The sequence below is a fragment of the Equus quagga genome, chromosome 1 (assembly GCF_021613505.1).
Source record: "Equus quagga isolate Etosha38 chromosome 1, UCLA_HA_Equagga_1.0, whole genome shotgun sequence".
Lineage (NCBI taxonomy): Eukaryota > Metazoa > Chordata > Mammalia > Perissodactyla > Equidae > Equus > Equus quagga.
In genome coordinates this window covers 140,449,037-140,470,970 of record NC_060267.1, presented here as the reverse complement: position 1 = coordinate 140,470,970, position 21,934 = coordinate 140,449,037, and the positions used below count along the sequence as shown (strand labels likewise).

General features: G+C 48.2%; 1 protein-coding gene across 5 annotated transcripts in view; it reads right to left on the bottom strand.

Annotated features, from left to right (window-relative positions):
* Window positions 1-6,725: 6,725 nt before the first annotated feature.
* CDCP1 (CUB domain containing protein 1) overlaps window positions 6,726-21,934 on the bottom strand; it is a 55,242-nt gene continuing 40,033 nt past the window's right edge. For 2 of the 5 annotated variants that reach the window (XM_046669762.1, XM_046669772.1), the window contains exons 5-9: window positions 16,810-17,031; window positions 15,424-15,804; window positions 13,640-14,002; window positions 11,462-11,549; window positions 6,726-9,079 (exon numbers count right to left, since the gene is read on the bottom strand). In XM_046669762.1, coding sequence (XP_046525718.1) covers window positions 8,647-9,079; window positions 11,462-11,549; window positions 13,640-14,002; window positions 15,424-15,804; window positions 16,810-17,031 — 1,487 coding nt within the window. In that variant the 3' untranslated portion in view covers window positions 6,726-8,646. Of the gene's footprint in view, window positions 9,080-11,457; window positions 11,550-12,113; window positions 12,279-13,639; window positions 14,003-15,423; window positions 15,805-16,809; window positions 17,032-21,934 lie in introns of those variants that run through there. The other 3 variants (XR_006889783.1, XM_046669782.1, XM_046669792.1) reach the window with 3 other exon arrangements.

Below are 21,934 nucleotides of genomic sequence, written 5' to 3'. Positions count from 1 at the left end.
CAGGATGGTGAAGAAGAAAGACAGGTCCTTCTCCCAAACATCATGTATGTGAGGAAATAGGCTTCTATCTTGTTTAAGCCACTATTTGTTTTTGTTACATGAACTTGACTGTACTCATGTGCCAGGTACTGTTCCAGGTATTGGGGTGGGGATGAGTAAAACACATCAACAGTCCCTGCCTCATGAAGCTTATAATCTAGTTGGAAGGCCAACAATAAGCAAGATAAATAAATAAAATATATAGTTTGTTAGATGATGATCAATACTAAGAAGTAAAAATAAAGCAAGAGAGGTGGATATGAAGTGTAGAGGTTGCAGAAGGCTTAACACTTTAGAGAATGTGGCCAGGGAAGCCACATGGGATTTCACTGAGGTGCTGAGGTGACATTTGTGTAAAGATATAAAGGAAGTAGGAGAGAGAGCCAGGGCGGGTTTCTGATGGAAGAGCATTCTAGGTAGAGAGAGCAGCAAGTACAAAGGCAGTGGGGTCAGAAGGTTCAAGAATTACCAAGGGGTTGGAAAGGGTGGAGCAGAACGACTGAGGGAGAAAGTGGTAGGAGCTGATGTTAGAGAGGTGATGGGCCCAGGTCTAGCAGGGCCTCACGGGCCATAGGGAGGACTTTGGCTTCTCCTCTCAATGAAATGGGGTGACGGGATGGTGCTGAGGAGGCGAGTTGCAAGCTCTGCCTTATATATTAACAGAATCACTGTGGCTGCTGTTTTGAGATGAGGCTGCAGCGGGCAAAGGCGGAAGCACAGAGACTGATTACGAGGTGACTGCATCAGCTGAGTGTGAGATGATGGTGGCTTGGACCCAGCGAAACAGTGGAAGTAGGAAGATAGGGGATTCTGGATACAAGGAAGAGCCATTAAGACCTACTGGTGGACTGAATATGAGTGTGAGAGAAAGAGTTGAGGAGGACTCCAAAGGTCTTGGCCTGAGCAAGTGGAAGGGTGGAGCTGCCATCAACTGAGTTGGAGCAAACCTGTTTCCTCCACCCTTACCCTCAATGGGAGGAGCAGATTCGGAGGGGGAACAGCAGGAAGACAGTTGGGGATGTTTTGAGTTTGAGATGCCTGTTAGACGCCAGGTGGAGGTGTTGAGTAGAGATGGATACATAAGTCGAATTCAGGGGAGAGGTCCAGCTTGAGAGCCATTAGGACTTAGATGGCATTTAACGTCACGAGACTGAAGGAGGTCACCGAGTGAATGTAGACGAGAAGGATCTGAAGACTGAGGCATGGGGCCTTCCGATGTTTAGAGATTGCGAGACAAGGCAGAACCAGCAAAATAGGCGGAGAAGGAGAAGCCAGAGGGGAGGAGGAAAACCAAGTCTGAGGGTGTGATGGCCAAGAGAAGGAAATATTTAATGGAGGAGAGAGTGAGAGGGGATGTTCAATGCTGTGTCAAATAAGGACTGAAAGGTAAATATGAGGATTCAGTGGAATGGTCCATACAAACATTTTGGAAGAGTTCTTGGCACATAGTAAGCATTCAACACATGGAAGGTGGTATTTTGTGGATGCACACACACACACACACATTCAGTGTATTAGTGCTGTCCATTGGAAGTTTCTGTGATGATGAAAATGTCCTATGTCACTGCTGTCCAATACTGTAGCCACTTAGCCACATGTGGCTACTGAGCACTTGAACATGTGGCTAGTGCAACTAAGGAACTAAATTTTTTTGGAGGAAGGGGTGAAAATTGTAGTTTATTGAAATTCAGCTCAAAACGAATAAGGTGCTGAAGCGTGCAATATATTCACGCAGAGCCCCCCAGGTGCACATCCAAGTCAAGTGTCGCCTCTGTATCCCTTTCTGTGGTCCTCCCACCTGGGACCTTAGCATCTCTTCCATATACGATCATGCACACTTAATCTGAAGAGGGAAACCTTAGTACGTTTTGATGCATTAATTAGCACCAAATTATGTTAAACTAAAATTAATTTAATATTAAAATTTACATAGCCACATGTGGCCAGTGGCTATTGTAAAGAACAGTTCTATAGTCTATCCTGTGACCTATTTCTAAATGTTCTGTTTTCAGATTATCAGTCTAGTAATTATGTGTTTTAACCAGTTAATCAATGTGTGGTATGGAAGGACCCTTTGAAAGAGTTTAGAAAATCAGGTACACAGGAGAGGAAAGTCTGGGTGAGCAAGCAGGGGCCAGAACCCTGAAGAAAGAGCTGGATGGAGTTTAAAACACTTGAGGACTCAAATCTGGGTTTTACCTCTTAGCTGTGGGCTCCTGCAAGTTTTACTTAACCCCTCAAAGCCTGCTTTGTCCTCTGAGAAGAGGGCTCATCACCTCCATGCAGGGCTGGCTGCAGAATTTGCGGGTCTGGTGCAAGGCCCCTTGTTCAAAAATTATCGAGAATTTCAAACTGGCCACAGTGGAGCATTAGCGTCCGTGCACTCGAGTGGGGGCCTCCGGGACTGCAGAGGTGGCTCAGCCCTGCCGCTGCCCCCAGGGCTTTGAGAAGGAGCGCTGAGGGGTCAAAGTGTTGAAAGCAGTAGTGGGCGCAAGGGCTGAGCAAAGACCAGAGTGTTTGCTGTTGCTGTGGGGCTGTGGGGCTTTGGGGCCCGGGCCCAGGGCAGGCTGGCGTGGGCGCTCTTCCCTAACATCTGTTTTGGGTCTTCCGTCTGTCTGAGTCCTGTAGGCCACACAGCAAACCTTGTTCTTGTCCTGTTTGTTGACTGGTCTCAGATGTCCCTGTAATTGCCTTCATCAAAGGCTGGGGAAGAGGCCGCGCTGGCTCAGCCTGGAACTTGTGGGGTGGGCCGGAGGGTCTTCAGGGGCCCAAGGCAAGGAGAGAATCAGCTGGGCTGAGACTGAGTTCCACACCTTCTTGATTCCTCAGGAGCACCCTTAAAGCCAAAAGCAGCCCTGTGAACCCCGACATAGAACAGTGAGCCCTGGGGTGGGGCATTGTTTGCTTGCCCAGGTGCAGCGTTGCTGAGGGTGCCTTGTGGCTCTTTTTGACAGCGATCCTGGAACCCACGCAGGTGTAAACAGGAGCAGGAGTCCCTCCGGTGCGGGCTGAGGGCAGGGGTGAGGGTGGGGGAAAGGGCTGGGCAGCGGCCTGGAGGGCTGTAGGTGCTTTGCTCTGTGGCTGGAACACCAGATCCCTGGGCATCCTGACCTGGGGGAGGAGCTGCTAATCAAAGTCCAGAGAGGGACTGTAGGTGGATACAGGTGGGAGCAGGAACGCCCTGTGTACTGGCTCAGTGTCCCTGAGGCTTGTTTCCCCTAAAGTTTGTGGCCTCTTGGAGGAAGGAAAGAAGACGGGGCAGACAAGGATCCCATGGGAGCCCTGGGCCATCCCTGGCAGTCCCTCCCCTGATCCTGGACCCCAGGAGAACAGGGTGCTCCCGGGCTGAGCTAAGCAGCAGAGCACCGTGGAAAGGCCGTGTGGTCGCCACCTGGCATCTTGCAGGTTTGGGGCCTCAGACAAGTGATTCCATCTTACTAGTAGGGACTCTTTTTCTCACCAGTGAACTGGAGATGAAATGTTGTTCCTGGGATCCTCAGAGGCTGACTTGAGATAAGGTTTGCAAAACTCCTAGCACAGAGTTTTTGCCTGGCATCTAATTCCTTCCCTCCATCTGGCAACCTCAAGTCTGACACCTGCCTGAAGTCACTGCCGAAGTACAGTGTGTCTCTATTCTGACAATTAAAATGTAACAGACGTGATTTCTAGGGCCCCCGCTGTGTTGGGCAATGGGAGGCAGATGAACCAAGTACAAAACATGGGCTCCTACCTCTGAGAAAAGTACGATCTTGTTAGGCAAAAGATACGCAAGCACAAACTTCTAAGTAATGAAACTAGTGAACCAGAGCATAGAGTGTTGTGAATCATGAGGACTATTGGCTTTGAGACCGAGAGCTCAGTGGAGTGGAGGGCTTCCTGGAGGAAGCGGGCTCTGTGGGAGACTCTGAAACACTGGTAGGAATTTCATTAGTAGGGAGGGAGGACAGCTTTTGGCTGGGGGTTGTCCAGGAACAGTGGCATGAGCCAAGATGTGGGCAGGAGGGACCGTGTGGCACCCTGAGGATTTTGAGCCTTGCTGGGATGCAGCTGTGAGGTCATGGGTTGAATGGAGGGAGAGGGGTCTGGAGAGGTAGATGGGGTCAGACGGTAAACTGGAGGTCATACCTCCAGCAGCAGAGCAAGGATTTCGTTCTTAGGGACAAATCTGGAGGCAGGGATTTCAGAGCAAGGGAGTCACACGATAAAAAGGAGTAATGGAAAAAGGGAGGCCGGTTGGGAGAAGAATCTAGAACAATCAGAGTGAGTGATAGGGATGAACCAAAGTTGGGTCCAGTAACCTGGGCCTGGGTGACCGAAGGAATCGAAGTGTTTTAGAGATGGAAGTGGCCTTAGAAGATTTAATCTTGAGTAGGCACTTGAGAAAAAGAACCCAACTTGAGGCCACACAGCTAGTTAGGGGCAGAGTTAAGAAATAAACTCATAGTAAAGGAGGAGAAGATTTAGGGCAGGGGGCTGAGGAGACGATGAATTCACCTCTGGAGCAATCAGGTTTGGGGTACATGGGAGATATGAGCAGGTAAATCCACCAGACTGCTGGAAATGGGGGGCCCGGCACCCAGGAAGACATCAGCTGGGATTTGGGGCATTGTCCTAGAATTGATGACATGGTTGGAAACCCATGGGGCAGTGTGCAAGGAGAAAGGCCAGAATGCTGAAGACTGAATCTTGAAGCCCCAAAACAGGATCCAGAAGGGGCCGTGAGAGAGGTGGGATGTGGCCCAGATGTGGACATGGTGATCGAGGGGAACAGTGTTGGTCAGCGCTGCCCAAGGGCACGGACACTTGGCTCTGATCTCCCCAGCCCCACTCTAGCATATTAAAGATGGCTGCAAATTCTTTGACCCCTCTGCCACTGAGACGTGGGGTCTTGGCTTCCTTTCCTTAAATCTGGGCAGGCTCTGTGACTGATGCGCCCATAGGCTAGAATGGAAGTGATGCCAAGCCAGCTTCCAGGCCCAGGCCTCAAGAGACTGGTGGCTCCGACTTCCTGACTCTGGGAACGCTCGCTCTTGGGACCCACCACCATGTTGTGAGGAAGCCCATGAGGCCCTGTGGAGTGGCCTGAGGGACGAGGAGTCATAGACCCAGCTGGCAGCCAGCACTAACCTGCCGGCTGTGTGATACCACCGTCGAAAGTGGATTCTAGTTGAGCCGCCCCAGAGAGTCCACAAGAGGCAGGGATAAGCTGCCCCTACTAAGCCCTGCTCAAATCAGATTGGTGAGCAAAGTAAACCACTGTCCTTCAGTCAGTAAGGTGTGGGCTGGTTTGTTACGTAGCAACGTCTGGTCTCCTCGAGGCACTTGGGTCTCCTCTCCAAGTGCATGGTGGGTGCTGGGGGCCCATCTCAAGCTTCCATCACCCACCACCCTCCCTTGGCTTCTGTTCTGGTGCCTAGTGCCCGTGTTGGGCTTAGAGCTCACTGTAGTCAGTGATGAGGGCGGCCCCAGGCCTCTGTGGGGGTCAGGTATTGGGAGTGGTGAAGAGGGGGCTCATGCTCCCTCAACTAGAACAGAACAGAACCAGCTCCGGCCTCTGAGTTGCTCATTGGCAGCTTCCTGAACCATAAGCACGTGGAGGAGACGGCATCTACTGAGGCCCTGTTGAGCCTGTCACAATAAACAACTGGGAAATTGGGGCCTCAGCTGAACCAGGGGACAAGCGGCCGAAACATTTAAGCAACCTGATGCCCATTTTTGGAGTACATTTGTTTATTTAAAAAAGTGTAGGAAATTAATAAAATGCTACCTAAAAAGTATCTACAACAAATAAATTACTTCCAGTTAAGCTTTGCAGATCCACACAAACCAGTCCTCCAAGCTTGACCAAGGTTGCGTCCCATGGACTTATGCGTTTCCCCCTTGACTCTTCCTTGAGACTTTCCCCTCCTGCTTCGGGATGCAAAGTGACCCCAGCATCAGAGATCAGGCCTGTATAAACCCGGCTTCCTCACGGGTCCAGCAGACGGGCGTGACAGCGGCCGGGGCATCGGCTGACCCAGTGTGGAGGGACACTGTGCTGACACAAAATAGGCTTAACAAACGTGTCTCACTGGTTTCCAGTGACCCTGAAATATTGTACATAAGTGGGGCTGGGACTTAAAGCAAAGGGCCAGGGGTACATTGGGCTGGCCCCTTCAAGGAGGCATATTTTCAGAAAATATTAAATCCACCTAAGTCTCAGGAAGATAGCAATTTGGCCTGGAGTTTTGAGCTCTTGGTTAAAAGAAAATGGCCACCGGGGCCCTTGTAAGAAAAGGTGACAAGTATGATGACAGCCAGCCCAAAGATAGCCAGCCACGCTGCAGGCGGAATGCAGAGCACCCACTGAGTGAGCCTCAGAAGAGGCCAGGAGGTCGGGAAGGTAGAGAGGGGAGGGCCAGGGCTCCACCCGTGGTTTTACAGAATGAGACAATTTCACCGGAGGGAAGGAAGCCACAGCCCTCACGTGGCCCTTCCTGGGGGGTTTGCCAGCCTTTCAGAGGGAAAGGTGCCATAGGCAACACCGAGGACATAATTTAAAAACAAACAAAAAACCAACAACAAACTTCCTTCTGGAAAGAGTTCAAGAAGCCTTGAGCACACACCATTTAGGAAATTGCAAAGCTCCTTTTCACGGAGGCAAAGCAGCACGGGAACAAGTCTAGGCGGTGCGTTTCCAAGGTGAATTCACTGAACACAACGAAGTGCGTTTATTTTTTAAAGGAGGATTTGCCACAGAAATACTGAACTTTGGACTGGGCTGACAGGCCACAACACGATCCTCCTCCCAGAGAGAACAGGGGCCACAGAGGCAAACGCCCACAGGAGCTGGGCTGGTAATTAGGATAAATGAGGGATGTGGGCGGGGTATAAGAAAAAACTTTCCTGAAACACACAGCAGCCTTGAGGCCTCTGTTCTCATTTGATCTGAGATATGGGTCCCAAACTTTCCATTTCATTATGAGAAAAGCAACCCTGCAAGGGCATTGATCAATAGCAATAGACACAGGGAGGCGACAGGGAGTGCTGGGGACTGTGGTGAACTGATGAAGTGGATGCCCCATCTAAAGGTGGAGCTGCTTCTCAACTCTAGCTAGTTGTGGCTAGGCGAGAATGTGAACCCCAGCATGGCCAGATCTTCAGATCTGGATTTTTATGTAAAAAATGTGTAATTTAAGTGTTAGTAACTAATTCTCAAAAAGATTCTGCAAGCTAATAAACAAAACACACCTGTGGGCCGGATCATTTTGTAGTCTCTCCTGCAGTGACAAGAAGGTGTGGTAGGCAGAATAATGGTCCCCCAAAGAAGTTCACATCCTAATTCTCAGAACATAAGGATATGTTACCTTACGCGGCAAAAGGGACTTCTCAGTGTGAGTGAACTGAGGATCTTGAGGTGGGGATTACCCTGGATTATCCAGGGGGGCTTTATAAGTGAAAGAGGGAAGCAGGAGGCTCAGTGTCACAGTGCCACAGTGTGACCAGCCATCGGAGCGTGACCAGCCATCGGAGGCAAGGAATGTGAGCAGCCTCTAAAAGCTGAAAAAGGCGAGGAAACCGATTCTCCCCTGGAGCGTCCGGAAGGAACGTGGCTCTGCCGATACCTTGATCTTAGCTCAGTGAAACCCAATTTGCACTTCTGGTCTCCAGAACCAGAAGATAAGAAATTTGTGTTGTTTTAAGCCACCATGCTTGCAGTAACTTGTTACAGCAGTAATAGGAAACAAATCCAGGTGGCCACTCTCTGGTGTATTTTTAAACATTTTCAGAGGATGAAAATACTCTCTGAGTTTCTGTTTAGATGCTGCAGCTGGGAGAGCCACACATGACAATGGAAGGAAATTTCTCTTATTTCCAGGACTAAAGGACAATGGGACTTAATGAATTTCTGCAGTGGGATAACCACACGCAGAGAGAGAGAACCAAGAAGTCTCTTATCAAAGCAGATAAGCATCAATGCATCAACGCTGCTCAAACACACATGCTCTTTTCTGGGTGGACAGATCGTAAATCATTCCCACTTCCCAGCAGACAAGCACATGGGTATCTAGTGGTCACCAGTAGAAGTCAAAACCCAGCCATCCAAACCATTGGCACGAGTTGTCACCAGGTCAGGTGAACAAGCTGTACGCTTATACATTTGACTTCTTAAATACACAGGACCACAAATAAATAATAATAATAATAAAAAGGTACATTGCCATTTTCATCCAGGGGACGCCAGTGAGAGCAGGGACCTTGGTGGCCTCCTAGGGATTGGAATTGTTGACCTGAAGAGTTCTAAATCCAAATCTGAATCCAGGGCTCATTGCAACCCTGTACTGGGTGACTACACCTCTCCCCTCTCATTACGGGCTGGGTCACAGTCACAGCCCAACCTGAGTTTAGAAGGACATGAATTGTGATGATTGTATCCAGATCAGAATTCATCATTTTCAACGTCTCGTCATTGAAGTGATTCCACTTGGAAATCAGAAGTTGGTGGTATCCAGGAAAACCTCCTGCTAGTCCTTCCATATAATTCTCCTTCTTTAGGATTTCTGGTTGAAGACCCTAAAGGGTGTCTCAGTGCCCTGCTTCATGCAAAGTCTTTGGGATGGGCCCAAGTTATTCCCCTGGCTCCGCTGGCTTGTGGACATCCAGCAAGGGAATGTCTGTGTTCCCATTGCTTACATTCTCTTTGTTGGGGTGGGAGAAGGTGTACGGTTCACTCTCAGACTCAGGAGGGATGTCAGGGGGTGGTTCATCTGTGGTCAACTTTGCAGTTGGGGCCCTGAAGCCTATGGGGGGTGGGGAGGGAGGGCAGTCCCCCGTGGGGCCCTGAAAGGGCCGGTAGGTGTCCACCTCTGGCTGGACGAAGGACCCGTTGGAATCCTGCAGCAGATGCCCATATACCATAGTGTCATCGATGACCGCATACACATGGGAGTCATTGTCCTTTCGTCTCTTCTGAAACTTTTTTGACTGCATCGGCATCTGGGTATTGACGTTGCCATTGTAGATACCTACAGCCGGGCCCTTGTTTATCTCCTTTTTCTTCCTGAGAGAAAGAACACAAGACAGAAGTCAGGAATAAAAGATCTTACTTATGCACCATGTGTATATTCCTTCTGGAACTTAGATCCGTCAGGGTTCTGACCGTGTCTCCCCCAAGGCCTTCAAATTACTTCACGTTTGAAACTGAAACTACTGTCCTCAGTGAACATTTAGGAGGGACCAGCTCCTGTCTCCAGTTCTCAAGGTGGAAACAGGGACTAGAGAGTGGTTTAGAGAGGGAACTGTTAACACTATCTGTGCTTGAATTTGCCTGGATAGATGCACAGTATCTGATGGTGGAGACAACTGACAAGCCCTCTCTCCTACTAGGAAGGGGTGGTGTCTCAGCCCAACCTCACCAGGCACAGCATGCCCAGGCCCACCTTCTACGACTCTCTCAGCATTTCCTATAGCTAAGGCTTCATCCTTCTTTCGCACGGGGAAAAGCTCTGACCATCTAGATTCTAAATGATAATGTCCGGGACTCAGAATGGAAGGCTGTTTCCTAGTTTTTAGCTGGAGTTGGGGACGGTAGAACTCAGCATAAGCAGAGGGATCTGGTCCCTTTGGCAGTAACCTTCAACATGGGAAAGAGGTGGAAAGAAGACAATTCAGGCCAGGGTGCCAGAGTTCCTCAACACCATTAACGTTTGGTTTGTAATGTTCTTCGGTACTTGGATGCAGATAGGCATGAGCACTCTCTGTCACGGAAAACAAGGCTTCAGTCTCCATCTCCACGAGCCAAGAGCAGGGTCGCTGACTTTTCAGCTGACCAGTGATTCAAACGGAGGACATTAGCTCAATTAACATAATGGACCATATAATGCACAGGCTGGCGGTTCAGTAATTCTGGACAGGCTCCTGCACTTTTCTGAGACAAAAATAAATCTAGTACATTCAGCTCGTAACACTGAGTCTCTAGCCAGGATGACGGATTCCAAAGGCTCCTGCCTGAAGCCCTGTGACAGATGCCCCTCCTTCGTGCTCCCACTGTGCCTTGCTTGTCCCCACAAAGCTCTTCTCATGCTGTCCTGAAACTGCCTCTTTATCTGCCTGCCTCTTTAGTCCCTCTGTCCCCCTGGGCAGTGGGAGAAGAGACTGTGTCTTGCTCACTGCTGTATCCCCAGCACCTTGCATGGTTCCTAGTGCCCAGGAGATTCTCGGAAATACATGTTTGATGAACAAGTTCAGTGGCACTGTCTTCCCTCATTCCCTCTGCACAACCCGTCCACCCTCCCATACCAACTTGGGGATGGATTAGCCTTATGCAACCTGCCAGCCAGTGGCCTCTGCTACAGCAAGTCTGGGGCTGGTGATTCTCAGGCCAGAACTGGGGCAGCTTAGAGACGGAGGCAAGTACTAGACCCTCCAATCACTCAGTTCCCTCCTGATGAGGAAGCTGGGCCTAGTGTTAATGCCATGCTTTCTGATCTGGGTGGGACACACTGTGTACCCCAGACGAGAAAGTTTCCGAGAGAAACAATGAAATGATGTTTTGTTAGAGAAGTCCTTTCCCCCCATGCAATAGATGTACAATCCCATCTCAAGGACAAGAGGCCTCTCCTGGATCTGCCGTGGGCAGGTCCTTCCTGATCAGTGGAGACACTTCGAGACAGTCTCATCGTTGTTTAGGAATTTCAGTTGTTTGCTCAGGGACCCAGTTAATTAAAAAATTTTTTTTTGCTTTTTGGAAGGTCAAATCACGCTAAAGAAAATAGATTTGCCCCCCCTCCATCAAGGCTTTAATCAGAACTACGAGCAGAATTGATAAAATCTGGTGGCAGTGTGTACTCTGTCTAAAGAGGTCAACACTTTCTCTTGTAAGACAGAAGCCGTCATCCCCAGGGGAAGGAAGGCGAGTGTGAGTCAGTTAACTGGGTCTTCCTTCCTCTCGCCCACAGGGCTGGCTTTTTGGTGCTTGTCTGGAGTCCCATAAACAAGCATAAAACAGACAGTTTGTTTAAGAAACTGGAGGAGAACAAGCCAGGGCAGGATTCATTTGCTTTCCTCAAGGTGACAGAGGGAGCGGGTTCAGAGGCCCGGTCTGGCGGGGCTGACGGGAGCATTTTGCTGTCAGGATCACCCCTGCGATGATCAATGAGCCGACGGCAAATGATTCCCAGGGGACTTGTATGGAGGCAGCTCATAAAAACCACAGGCTAAAATGTTACCACATATGTATTTTGTTTTCTGGGTTTTTTCCTGCTAGGTATGAGATTCTTTTTTCCGCTCCAAGCATAACTCACATCTGGCAATATTATTTAACATTGATCTTCAGGGAGAAAATGGGAAGCAAGAAAACAGTCAATAATTAACAGTAGCCCTGGTCAGTGTGAGCTAAGGATGCGTCAGATCAGCTGAAGATAGTTTGAGAAATTCCACCTACTTTTTTTTCACAAGGCAAATAATGAGTCCGAGGGCAAACATCAGTAAGGCGCCACCTCCCACCACTGCGATGATGATGACAGTCACGTCTGTGAGCAGAGACACAAGGGAGAGAGAGGAGGAGACAAGTGGGGTTAGGCCGATGATGAACTCGAGTCGAGTCTCCAAAGATGGCCGCCAGCCATTCCTTCCCTGCCTTACACTACGAGGAGCCTGTTTCCTTTCTCTAGAATCTGGGCTGTGCTCGTACTGGGCCTAACTTTTTAGAGGCCTGGCAGCTTCTTGCACTTTCTCTCTGAAGAGAAGTCAGCCACCATATAAGAAGTCTGACTGTATTGAGACTACTAGGCTGTGAGGAAGCCCAGGCCAGCCATTTGGAGACTCTATGAGGAAAACAAACCAAGGAACCTGGCCAAAAGTGAGCACCAAGGGCCCTGACATCTGTCTCCATGTAAACCATCCTAGCCACCCTATCGCTGTTCAAGGTGTATGGCTACGGCCCCAGATACCTTAGAGCAGAGAGGAGCCACCCTGTTGGGACTTGTCCAAATTCCCGACCCTGGAATTGTGAAAAATGGTTATCATCTAAGCCACTAAATCTTGGGGTGGTTTGTCATGCGGTGATAGCTAACTGAAACAAACCGGGGACCTACCAGATCTACTCCAAGGCTACTCCTGGCCTATCCCGCATGTGTTCCCCCAATGGCCACCACCTGTTGTGGACGAGAGGAGAGCAGAGAGGTGTGGGAGAAACAGGGAGTCAGAAGTCAGAGGGGGAGGAGTTAAGCAGAGGATTGTTTCATCTGTGCTGTTCTTTCCTGCAGCGGTACAAAGGAAAAAAAAAAGAAAAAGAAAATAAATCAGAGAAGGAGCCCTGCCTCCAACAAGGACTTAGAATTTCTTGCTTGTTCAACAAGAAAACAAAAGGGGAGATTAGGAGAAAATAGGAATAGAAATAAATGACAGAAAATAAATGTAAGAGAGGAAGAAAAGCCAGGAGCTGACTTGAGAGCGTGGGAGAGCTTTGCTCTGTGGCTGTCGGTTCCCATCAGTTCTCTCGCTGCTCACTAGTTGTGTGGCCGTGGGTGGACACTCGATCTCTCTGACCGCCAGCAAGGGAAGGGGCAGAGAGAAACAACCGCCATGGTCCCTCCTGGTTCTGACACTCTGTGATGCTCTGGGACCACCTTGGAATAAAGGGCAAACAAGGCCCCCCCACAGACTGCCCGGCCACACTCACGTTTCCTTGTCTGAAACTTTTCCATGGATCCTGCAACTTTGAGCAGAGAGGCAAACTCCCATCTGGGCTCTGAGGCCTGCCACCGAGGGCATTTCATGGATTCCAGTGTTTCACTGGACTAACTGAAAAATGTCAGCACCATGCACCTGTGTCAACTTTCCAGGTCCCCACATTTTAATCACCAATGCTGAATTCCCACCGATACTTTTATGAGGTTGTTATTATCATCCACTCTCTATAGGTGAGGAAGATCAGAGGAGTGAAGAGACTTCTATGTCAGAGAGAGAGTAAATGGTGGTAGACCGACTACAAAAATGCCTCAATTCTACCCCCTCCTTGACCATGTCCTTTACTATGTGACTCTGCAGCTCCTCCCATCAAGAGGTGGAGCCTGCTGTCCACCCCTTCAATCTGGGCTGGCCAGAAGAATGCGGTAGAAAGGATAGTGTCTGAGTTCCTAACCTAAGCATCAAGAGACCTTGCATGCTACCTCCAGCCCCTCTTGGACCTCTCTGCCTTTGCCATGAGAACAGGCCCAGGCTGGAGGATAAGGGACCATGTGGAGGAGAGCCGAGGCAGCCCAGTTATCCCAGTGGATCTTGGCTGGGCCCAGAAGTGTAAGAGTGCCCAGCCAAGACCAGCAAAGTCCTCTAGCCAACCTGCAGCAGCCCACAGGTGCATGAGTGAATGAACCCTGATAAGTCCAGCTCAGACCAGAATTGCCCAGCCAACATGTGAGCAATAATAAATGGCTGTTTTTAAGCCACTGAGTTCTGGAGTGATTTCTTATGCAGCATTATTGATGCAACAGCTGACTGCTACATGGACAGCCAGGACTCAAATCTATGTTTTATGGCTTGCCTCCCAGACTTGCTCCTCACTTCTCAGTTGCCAATTCACTATCCCCCACCATCCCTGAAAGACCTTGAAGACCCTCACCTGTTGTCCTCGGGGAAAGCAACACCCAGAAGAGCATGTCCAGCTGCTTGCCGCTCACAGGACTGCAATTGGAGATGTTGACCCAGAAACTGTGATGGTGGAATCTTGGCTTGGGAAGCACCTCCTCCAGGCTGAAGATCTCCTCAGCCCGCATCCGCTGCTCCTGGATGATCATGAACGCACGCCCTGTCTGGCAGACCAGGCCGGTCCGCTCCTTTAAGAAGGTCAGGCAGGCCACCTGGTCTCTGGGCACGCTGATGTTCCAGGACACCGAGGCGAGGGATGGCAGGCCCCGGTCCCAGTTAGGGGTCCTCAGATAGACCTTGCTTTTCACGTCTGGGGTCACCGTGAAAACAGCTTCCTCTGCAGGAAAGGAAAGGGAAGAGAATCCAGACAGATGTTGTTTCACTGAACCAAAAGGGAGAGAAAGCAGTGGTGGAGGGGACGGTATTAAACCGTCTGGACCAGTGCTGTCCGACGGCACTTTCTGCACTTAGGGAAATGTTCCTCATCCATGCTGTCCGATGGAGCAGCCTGTGCCACGAGTGCCTGCCGAACACTCGAACTGTGCTTGGTGTGACTGCGGAACTGAGTTTGTAACTTTGTTTCCTGTTAATTTAAATTACCACATGTGGCCAGTGGCTACGGTATGGGTCAGCACAGGATTAGAGTCTCAGTCAGATTAGGTGCTCAGGCCTTTTGAAAAAAACAAAATAAACAAACAAACAAAAAACAAGCTAGTTTGTCAAACTCAGCTTCCTTTCAGAAATGCCCTCAACATAGCTAACATTCATCTACCGGCTCTCTCCACGGTGGGACCGGTATGCACCGATGTCGGTTTCAGAGATTAAAAACATTTCAAGTTCTGGGAAGAACTGTAGAATCGCAAAGCTGAAAGAGCGTCAGATACGTCAGCTAATCCCTAATTCACCTTCGGGTAAGATAAACACCCACCATTCCACGCTGAGGCGAGTGTGTCTTATTTTCGAAAACGCCCCAGAAGGAGTTCCTCTGGTGACCCTGGAGATATCAGGCAGCCTGGACTGACCATCATTTTATGGCCGAAGATTCTTCTCCCTCCCTCCCACTCATGCCTCTGAGAACAAAAGTGCTAAGTAAACCTCAAAGAAAGGCTTGGTCTATTTTAAAATGGCCTCTAACCTGGAGCAACTTGTAATGGCGACTGGGACTTTTAACATCAGCCATGTCGAGTTCACGGTTGTGACCTACTGAGACCTCACTTGCTGCCTCAGAACACTGACGATCATACACTAGCTGCCGAGAGGGGTCTGCTCCGCCAGGCAGGAGACCAGGACCCTAGCACTCTCAGTCCATCTCTCTCCCAGGACTCCTCCCTCCCTGCTCTCCACACTGCATTCTGAGTTGTCAAAGTAGAATCATAAAACTGTCTGCACAAGGATTTTTATGTCACCACCTTAAAAATCCAGGACTCAGGAATATTTCGTTAGTCCTCCTTTATGCCCTGCCTGCTTCCAAAAAAGACTCGGAACTGATTATTTGTTCTGCTGCCTACCAGCCAGCACCTCCCACTGTCAGAGAGTTTTATTTCTAACTCCTGGAATTTTCCACACTAGGTAAATGGTAAAGTCGGGATCAGGACTCACCATCTTGCAAATTTCTTGTGTGAGGACTGTCCCACTCAGCTACCCCTTCTCTTCACATTACAACTTAATTAAGATGATCACAAAATCAAAATAAGATGAATTTCCAAACAAGCAAGGCTGAGGGGCATGGAGATAGGGAGGGAGTGAAAGTCCCCTTACCTGTGAAGTATGGTCTAAAGGACACGGTCAGGCCCTGCCTGGAGATATCCTGTTGGTAGCTGGGGGCAAAGGTGCGGAGAGTCACCGAGATGTTCTGCTTCACCTGGATCTGCTCGATGGAGCCTCCGGAGCAGAAGGAGCCAAAGTAAAGGTCCTGGCCGGGGACGGCACTGGCCACGAGGTAGCTGAAGCTGGTGTTACAGGCCCTCTCGTATGTGTGCTGCTGCAGCTTCTGGACCGGCACCAGTGCCAGGCTGAGACTGTCCTTGGGCACCAGCAGCTTCCAGGAGAAGTTGTGCAGCTGCACAGGCAGCTGGAGGATGCTGCTGGGCACCTGGAGTGGGTAAGACTTCTTGTGGCAGTACCGGTGGTCCGTGCAGCCTGGAAAAGAGGGGCTCATGGTACCCAGGCCGGGAGGAGACTGGAAGCACATCCCCCAGCTCTCCAGTCAGCCCGAGGCTTTCTTGCTTTTCCTTTTGGTCTCTCCTCTCCCACTCTGTCCTCTGCTGCTGGCTCCTTTTCTGGCTTCCCCTCCTGCTCTTCTCACATTCTTACTGACTACTAAACTGGCAGACCAACTTCTGAGGAGTTTTTAGTGTTGAAATTTTCCTTTCCTGTTTGTTCAAGGTCTCTCCTGTGTGTATCTGTACCTTAGATGCTACATGCCATGTGGGCAGGGCACAGATTTTTTTCCTCCCAGTGGTCCCATCTGTGGGGAGGCCGTTCTGTGCAGTGGTTAGAGGCTGGAGTGTAGTTGGGGACATCTCAGCTCATGTTCCCGCTCTGCCACTTCCCAGTGGGGTGGCCTCCAGTAGGCCGCTTTGCCTCTCGTGGCCTCAGCTGCTGCATCTGTAGAGACTCTGAGAGCGTCCAGGTCAGAGACCATGGTAGCCCAGCTGGGAGGTGACTATTGGTTTGGCTGCCCTCCCGTCATCAAACATTTATGACGTGACTAGCACATGCCCAGAACTGCTGGGGGCTAAAAGGATAGCAAAAGGAATGAGCCAAAGTTCTTGACCTCAAGACTCAGTCTCATGCGAAAGAAGAGAAGCGGGCAGTGAGTGTGGAAGTAGGGGGCATGTTGACAGGCGAAGCTGGGAAGGCTATGAAGAGGAGGAGAGGATTTCATAAGAGAGACTGGAAGGCTGGGCATGGAGATATAAGCACAGACACGGAGAATGCAATTCTGAAGGATGCACGTTCCAGCTGAGACCGCTGATCCTAAAGGGGGTGCGTCTGCTTCTTGCTCAGCCTTGCTCAACCTGCACTGCGGGGGACGTTGCTGATCATACTACTTGCAAACTACCCAGGGGACCCCACTAAGGAGACAGAGCAGGGAAGGGAGAGCTGCCCAAGGTCTGGGAAGGGTGCACTAAGGGGGCGTACTTATGGTTTTCTCGGCGTTCATCCGCAGCCGTGTCAGATCATTACACAGGAACGAGATCTTGTGTTTGGAGCCAGATGTCAGGGTGAGGGTGGTGTTGCAGAACCAAGTCTCCAGACACACGTAGCAGGCGGGGACAAACTTTCGGCTTAGTCTGATGGGCTTCGGCTCGATGGTGAGCGACATGGCTCGCTCATCACTCAAGTCTACCACGTAGGTTTTATCTGGAACCACAAATAGAAAACAGGCGTGAAGAATAGATCAGCAGCAACCCAGTGACATGGCAAAAATTAGCACAAAACCTTGGAGAGATTTTATTATTATTAAGGCAACATCACAATAATTTTAAAAGAAATATAAAAAGAAAAATAATGGACTGCATTTCTACCACCCTTAGTTAACTGCTTGCATTTCTTCAAATTCATTTTAGTCCTCATTCATATGTATTGTTAAAGAAGAAATAACAGGTCCAAAATGGAGTCATTTGCCCCCATGACAGCAAACCAAGACTTAATTGCAGTTTCACCCTCTCCCAGGAAGGTGACCTCTAAACAGTCCATCTGAAATTTCCTGATTAGCAGCACTAAGATAATCTGCATAGAACCCATGCAGTGCCCTCCCCAGAAAAGAGGCCCAGGCCAGAAACAATCCTTTCTTTTCTTTTGCCATTAACTTCCTTGCCCCACCCTCTTTCTGCTATAAAAACCTTCCATTCTGTACAACTCCTTGGAGTATCTCTCTATTTGCCAGATGAGACGCAGCCCAGTTCATGAACTGCTTAAAAAAGCCAATTAGATCTTCAAATTTACTTGGTTGAACTTTTGTTCTTTAACATTATGCATATTTTCACCTGATTAAAAGTATAGTGTATATAAAATTTTATACTCAGCTTTTACTTTATTATTTTATACAGTTTTACTTATCTTACCATAGAGTTTTCATATTCTCTAATCTTTTTCAACATTCATTAATCTTAATGGCTGTATAATAGTCAACCAAGTGAGATTTCCATCCTTTATTTCAATACTCTCCCGTTATGAACAGTAATTGACAACAGTGTGGTGTTAGCGCAGGGAGAGAAGATTCATAGATGGATAGAACCACAGATATTAGGCTCTATTTCAAATAAGTGAGAAAATGATGAACTGCTTTGTAGGCTGGGCCGGGAGAGCTGACTCTCCCATTAGTAAAAGAATAAACTTAGACTGGCACCTCAAAGCAGTCCCCACAGTAAAAACAAAGAGAGTATCTTTATATGTGTGGAGTAAACACAAATTGTAAAAGCAAAAAAAAAAAAAAAAATCTCTCTGGCAATTTGTTGTTGGTGTAGTCAAGTCACTTCCCTTCCCTAGCCACCCTGTGTACAGCAGAGCGGGACCCGGCCCAGAGTTTCTGCACCATCCTCTCCCCCTCCGGCACTTTATCAGACAATGCTCCACTGCTATTCATGGGGTTTTCATGGCCAATTTTTTCAGAAGTGGGTGGCCAGGTCCTTCTTCCTAGTCCGTCTAAGTCTGGAAGTTCTGCTGAAACCTGCCCACCATGGGTGACTCTGCTGGGACTTGAAATACCGGTGGCATAGCTTTCAGCAGGACAGCAACATGCAGCTGCCACAGGGTGACAACCACAGATGGGTGGTGTGGTTCCCTGACTGGTAAACAAACCGAGACCATGGTGAGAGCATCGAATCTTAACCACTAAACCACTACTCTGACAATTGGTGCCATAAATAACATTAAAGGACAAGGGACACACTGGGAGAAAATATTTGCAACATAGAATGATTGAGCAGTTCACAGAAGAAATATGAATGTCCAAAATCCGAAATATGAAGCATTCTTGACATCACTTGTAATCAGAGAAAACCAAATTAAAAGAGTGTATGGTTTAAACATAAAAACCCCACACCCCTGTGAAGCCAGCAGCGTGACCAGGATGTATGCCACGTTTGCACCACAGCAATGTACTTGCGGAAAACTAGAAACCACCTGATACTGGAATAGTTAAATAAACTATGGAGTATTCATGAATGGAATATTATGCAGCAGTTAAGAATGAGGGAAATCTAAATATACTAATCTAAGAACCTCCAAAATACAGTATGAGCAAAACAGCAAGCTGTAAAACAATACGCAGACTATGACACCATTTGATTATAAAATCTCTTTGTAAAACAAAATAGCTATTTCTACATGTACATACTTATGTATGTAAATGAGGAGAAAAAAGATGTGGAAAGAAGTACAACAAATCCAAAACTGTGGTTCCTCCAGGAGAAGGGCCTGGAAGTGGGGACACTGCAGGTGGTCGGCGGAGGTGGGGAGCGGGTTTTAGCTTTGTCTGTAACGTTTGAATTTTTAATAAGACAATAATCACATATTTCTTACGTAATTTGCAAAAACTGCCCAATTATTGGTCATTTAGGCGATTTCTATGATTTTGCCATTAGAAATAAAAGACTTTAGTAAGTACATGTGCATGTTTAATTTTAATCTATTTCCTCAGGATAAAGTCCCAGAACTGATTGTTAGGTGAAAGATAGGAATATTTTTTCCACTATTTAGAATAGATTACCAGATTACTTTATAAAAGAGTCCTTTCTCTTTATAATGTCATTCCCAGAAGACTCTACCCTAGGAAGCCCTGGAGATCACTTTTTACGGAGTTGCTTTTTAATTCCATTTGTTATGCTTTTATAGAAAGTCATCGAATCAGGAGGGAGCCTGCGCACGGTGGGGCTGCCTTTGCAGTTCAAGGGGTTGCCCATGTGTCCATCAGGTCCCTTAGCATCTCTGCCTACAGCTCCAGGGACTAAGTTCAATGACAGCTGGGAAAGCTCTGTTTCCCAAGAGGATTGCCCAGCTTCTTCCTTCCTGGGAACAAGAACCGTCTCATTAATGGAATTGCTCCCTTTGAACTGGGTGCCAGGGAGCTCATTGTCAAATTAGAAGCATAATTAGGGAAATGCCTTAGGGTTGTCACATCTGCTGACTCCTTTCTTTAGTTCTTATTGTCTGTTTCTCTGTAAATTTTACCATGATGCCTAATAGTGCTTTAATCAGAGAGATATCATGTCCAGGGCTGGAGTATATATTCTAATGTTGTTAACTTAAATATGATTTGATTTAGAAAACGGTAAGCTTTTCAGTCTCCTAGTCCCACATTCGGCTCATTTCTTACTGTCCTTTAAAAACTCATCTTAGTTGTTTTGACCCCACCTAAGGAAGGTTTTCTTAGGTGGCTTCCGCAGGCAAAGCTGGATGGAAATGTGTAGCCTTCCCGTCTCACAGATGAGGTCCTTTAAATGTAAAGGTCACCTATTAACATTCGTAAATCTCTGGAAAGACAAGGCAGAGTTTCACTCAGTGTCTTCCATGTGCTTTGACAAGCTGCCTTATCCCATCCTCACAGAGGAGACCACGGGGAGCTTCAAATTCACTGCTCAGGGTTACTCAGCGGTTAGAGGGCACATCTGTGGTCTGGACCCAGTTTCCTGCCGCCAAAGAATCCCGTATTCTTTCTACAACACTTCAGGTGTTTCCTTCATGTGAAAAACATTTGAGACTGAGGATTAAAAAGACCCCTCCCACAAAAAAGAAAATCTCTCACTATTTGATAGTTACGGACACTGGGAACCTTTGAAGGGATTAGGTTATTGACTGAAGTTTCACAAAGGCCCCTAATTATTCTGGGGCTACCTATAGTTAGAGATTTCTTACTTTTGATAAACAAATGGCAAGCAAGAGGATATACTGGAGTATATGAGGAAGCCATTTGGTGTAAACCTAATCTGGCCCGATCTTGTTTTTCCCAAAAGGGCCTAGCATGGCTATTGAGCATGCCTTGTATATCTGCTTTAAGCCTTTGCTACTATCAAAGACAAGAACAAATGCCCTTAAGATAAAGATGCAATTTCCTCCTTTTGGCATTTCCTTAAAGATAAGCATCTCTCCCTAGGCTAGGGATTGATTGCTCTGCCCACCCTGTGACCCCCCAGCTCGAGGAGGACAACAGACCTGCCACCCTGCTGTGTCAACGGAGACAGCAGACCTACTACCTGCTGTGTGAATAGCTGTGCTGTGCTCGCTAGGCAATCTCCTGACTGTTGTAAAAGGGGACATTCCTATCATACGTGATGTCTCCTCTTTGTTCCTTGGGGAAGGAAGGCCTGGGCTAGGCTAGTCCTTAGATCTGGCTCATAATAAACTCCCCCCAGTTTTGATCTATAGATTGGTTATGGATTATTTTCATCGACACTTTAAAATGAAAATGGGCTCCATGGGACTAAGTCAGAGGCCACAAGACATGTCAATTCCACCAGGACAAATTTAAGACTCACAGAGCATAAGTTACACAACAAAAAACAGAAACAGAGTCAACATTCAGTTAAAGGCTCTGGGTGGCTTCTGAAGTTTATTTATTTATTTTTTTGAGGAAGATTAGCCCTGAGCTAACTGCTGCCAATCCTCCTTTTTTGCTGAAGAAGACTGGCCCTGAGCTCACATCTGTGCCCATCTTCCTCTACTTTATATGTGGGACGCCTACCACAGCATGGCTTTTGCCAAGCGGTGCCATATCTGCACCCGGGATCCAAACCAGCAAACCCCGGGCCGCCAAAGCGGAACGTGTGCACTTAACTGCTGCGCCACTGGGCTGGCCCCACTTCTGGAGTTTATAAAAGCCAAAGAAGCAAATACAACGGCTTCCACCACCAGTGCTGGCCTGTGTGGGGAGCAGAATTGGCCACCTCCAGATGTGTCTCTCTGGCATGAGGCTTATTTTTGGCTGGTCATTTTTTAGAAAACTGCAGACATGGGAGAAGCTCTGAAAACCAAGTAGAAGTTACCCTTTGTTAAGAGACATTTACGTTCATGAGGGAAATCTCCATCTGTAAAGGTGTCTCCCTCTCTGTACCAGGAAGAAGGGGGGATGACCTTATCTCTAGGAACTCTTATCAACGCGGAAGGAAAGGACTCAAGTCTGCATAATAACCTTACTCTTGTTTACTGTGCTTTTCTGGTAACCTCCCATAACTGACTCCTCCCACCCCCAACATCCTCTTTTGTCTTTAGCTGAAGATGGTATTTAAGGTGGTGACCTCAGCCGTTCTGGGGAGTTACTCAGTTT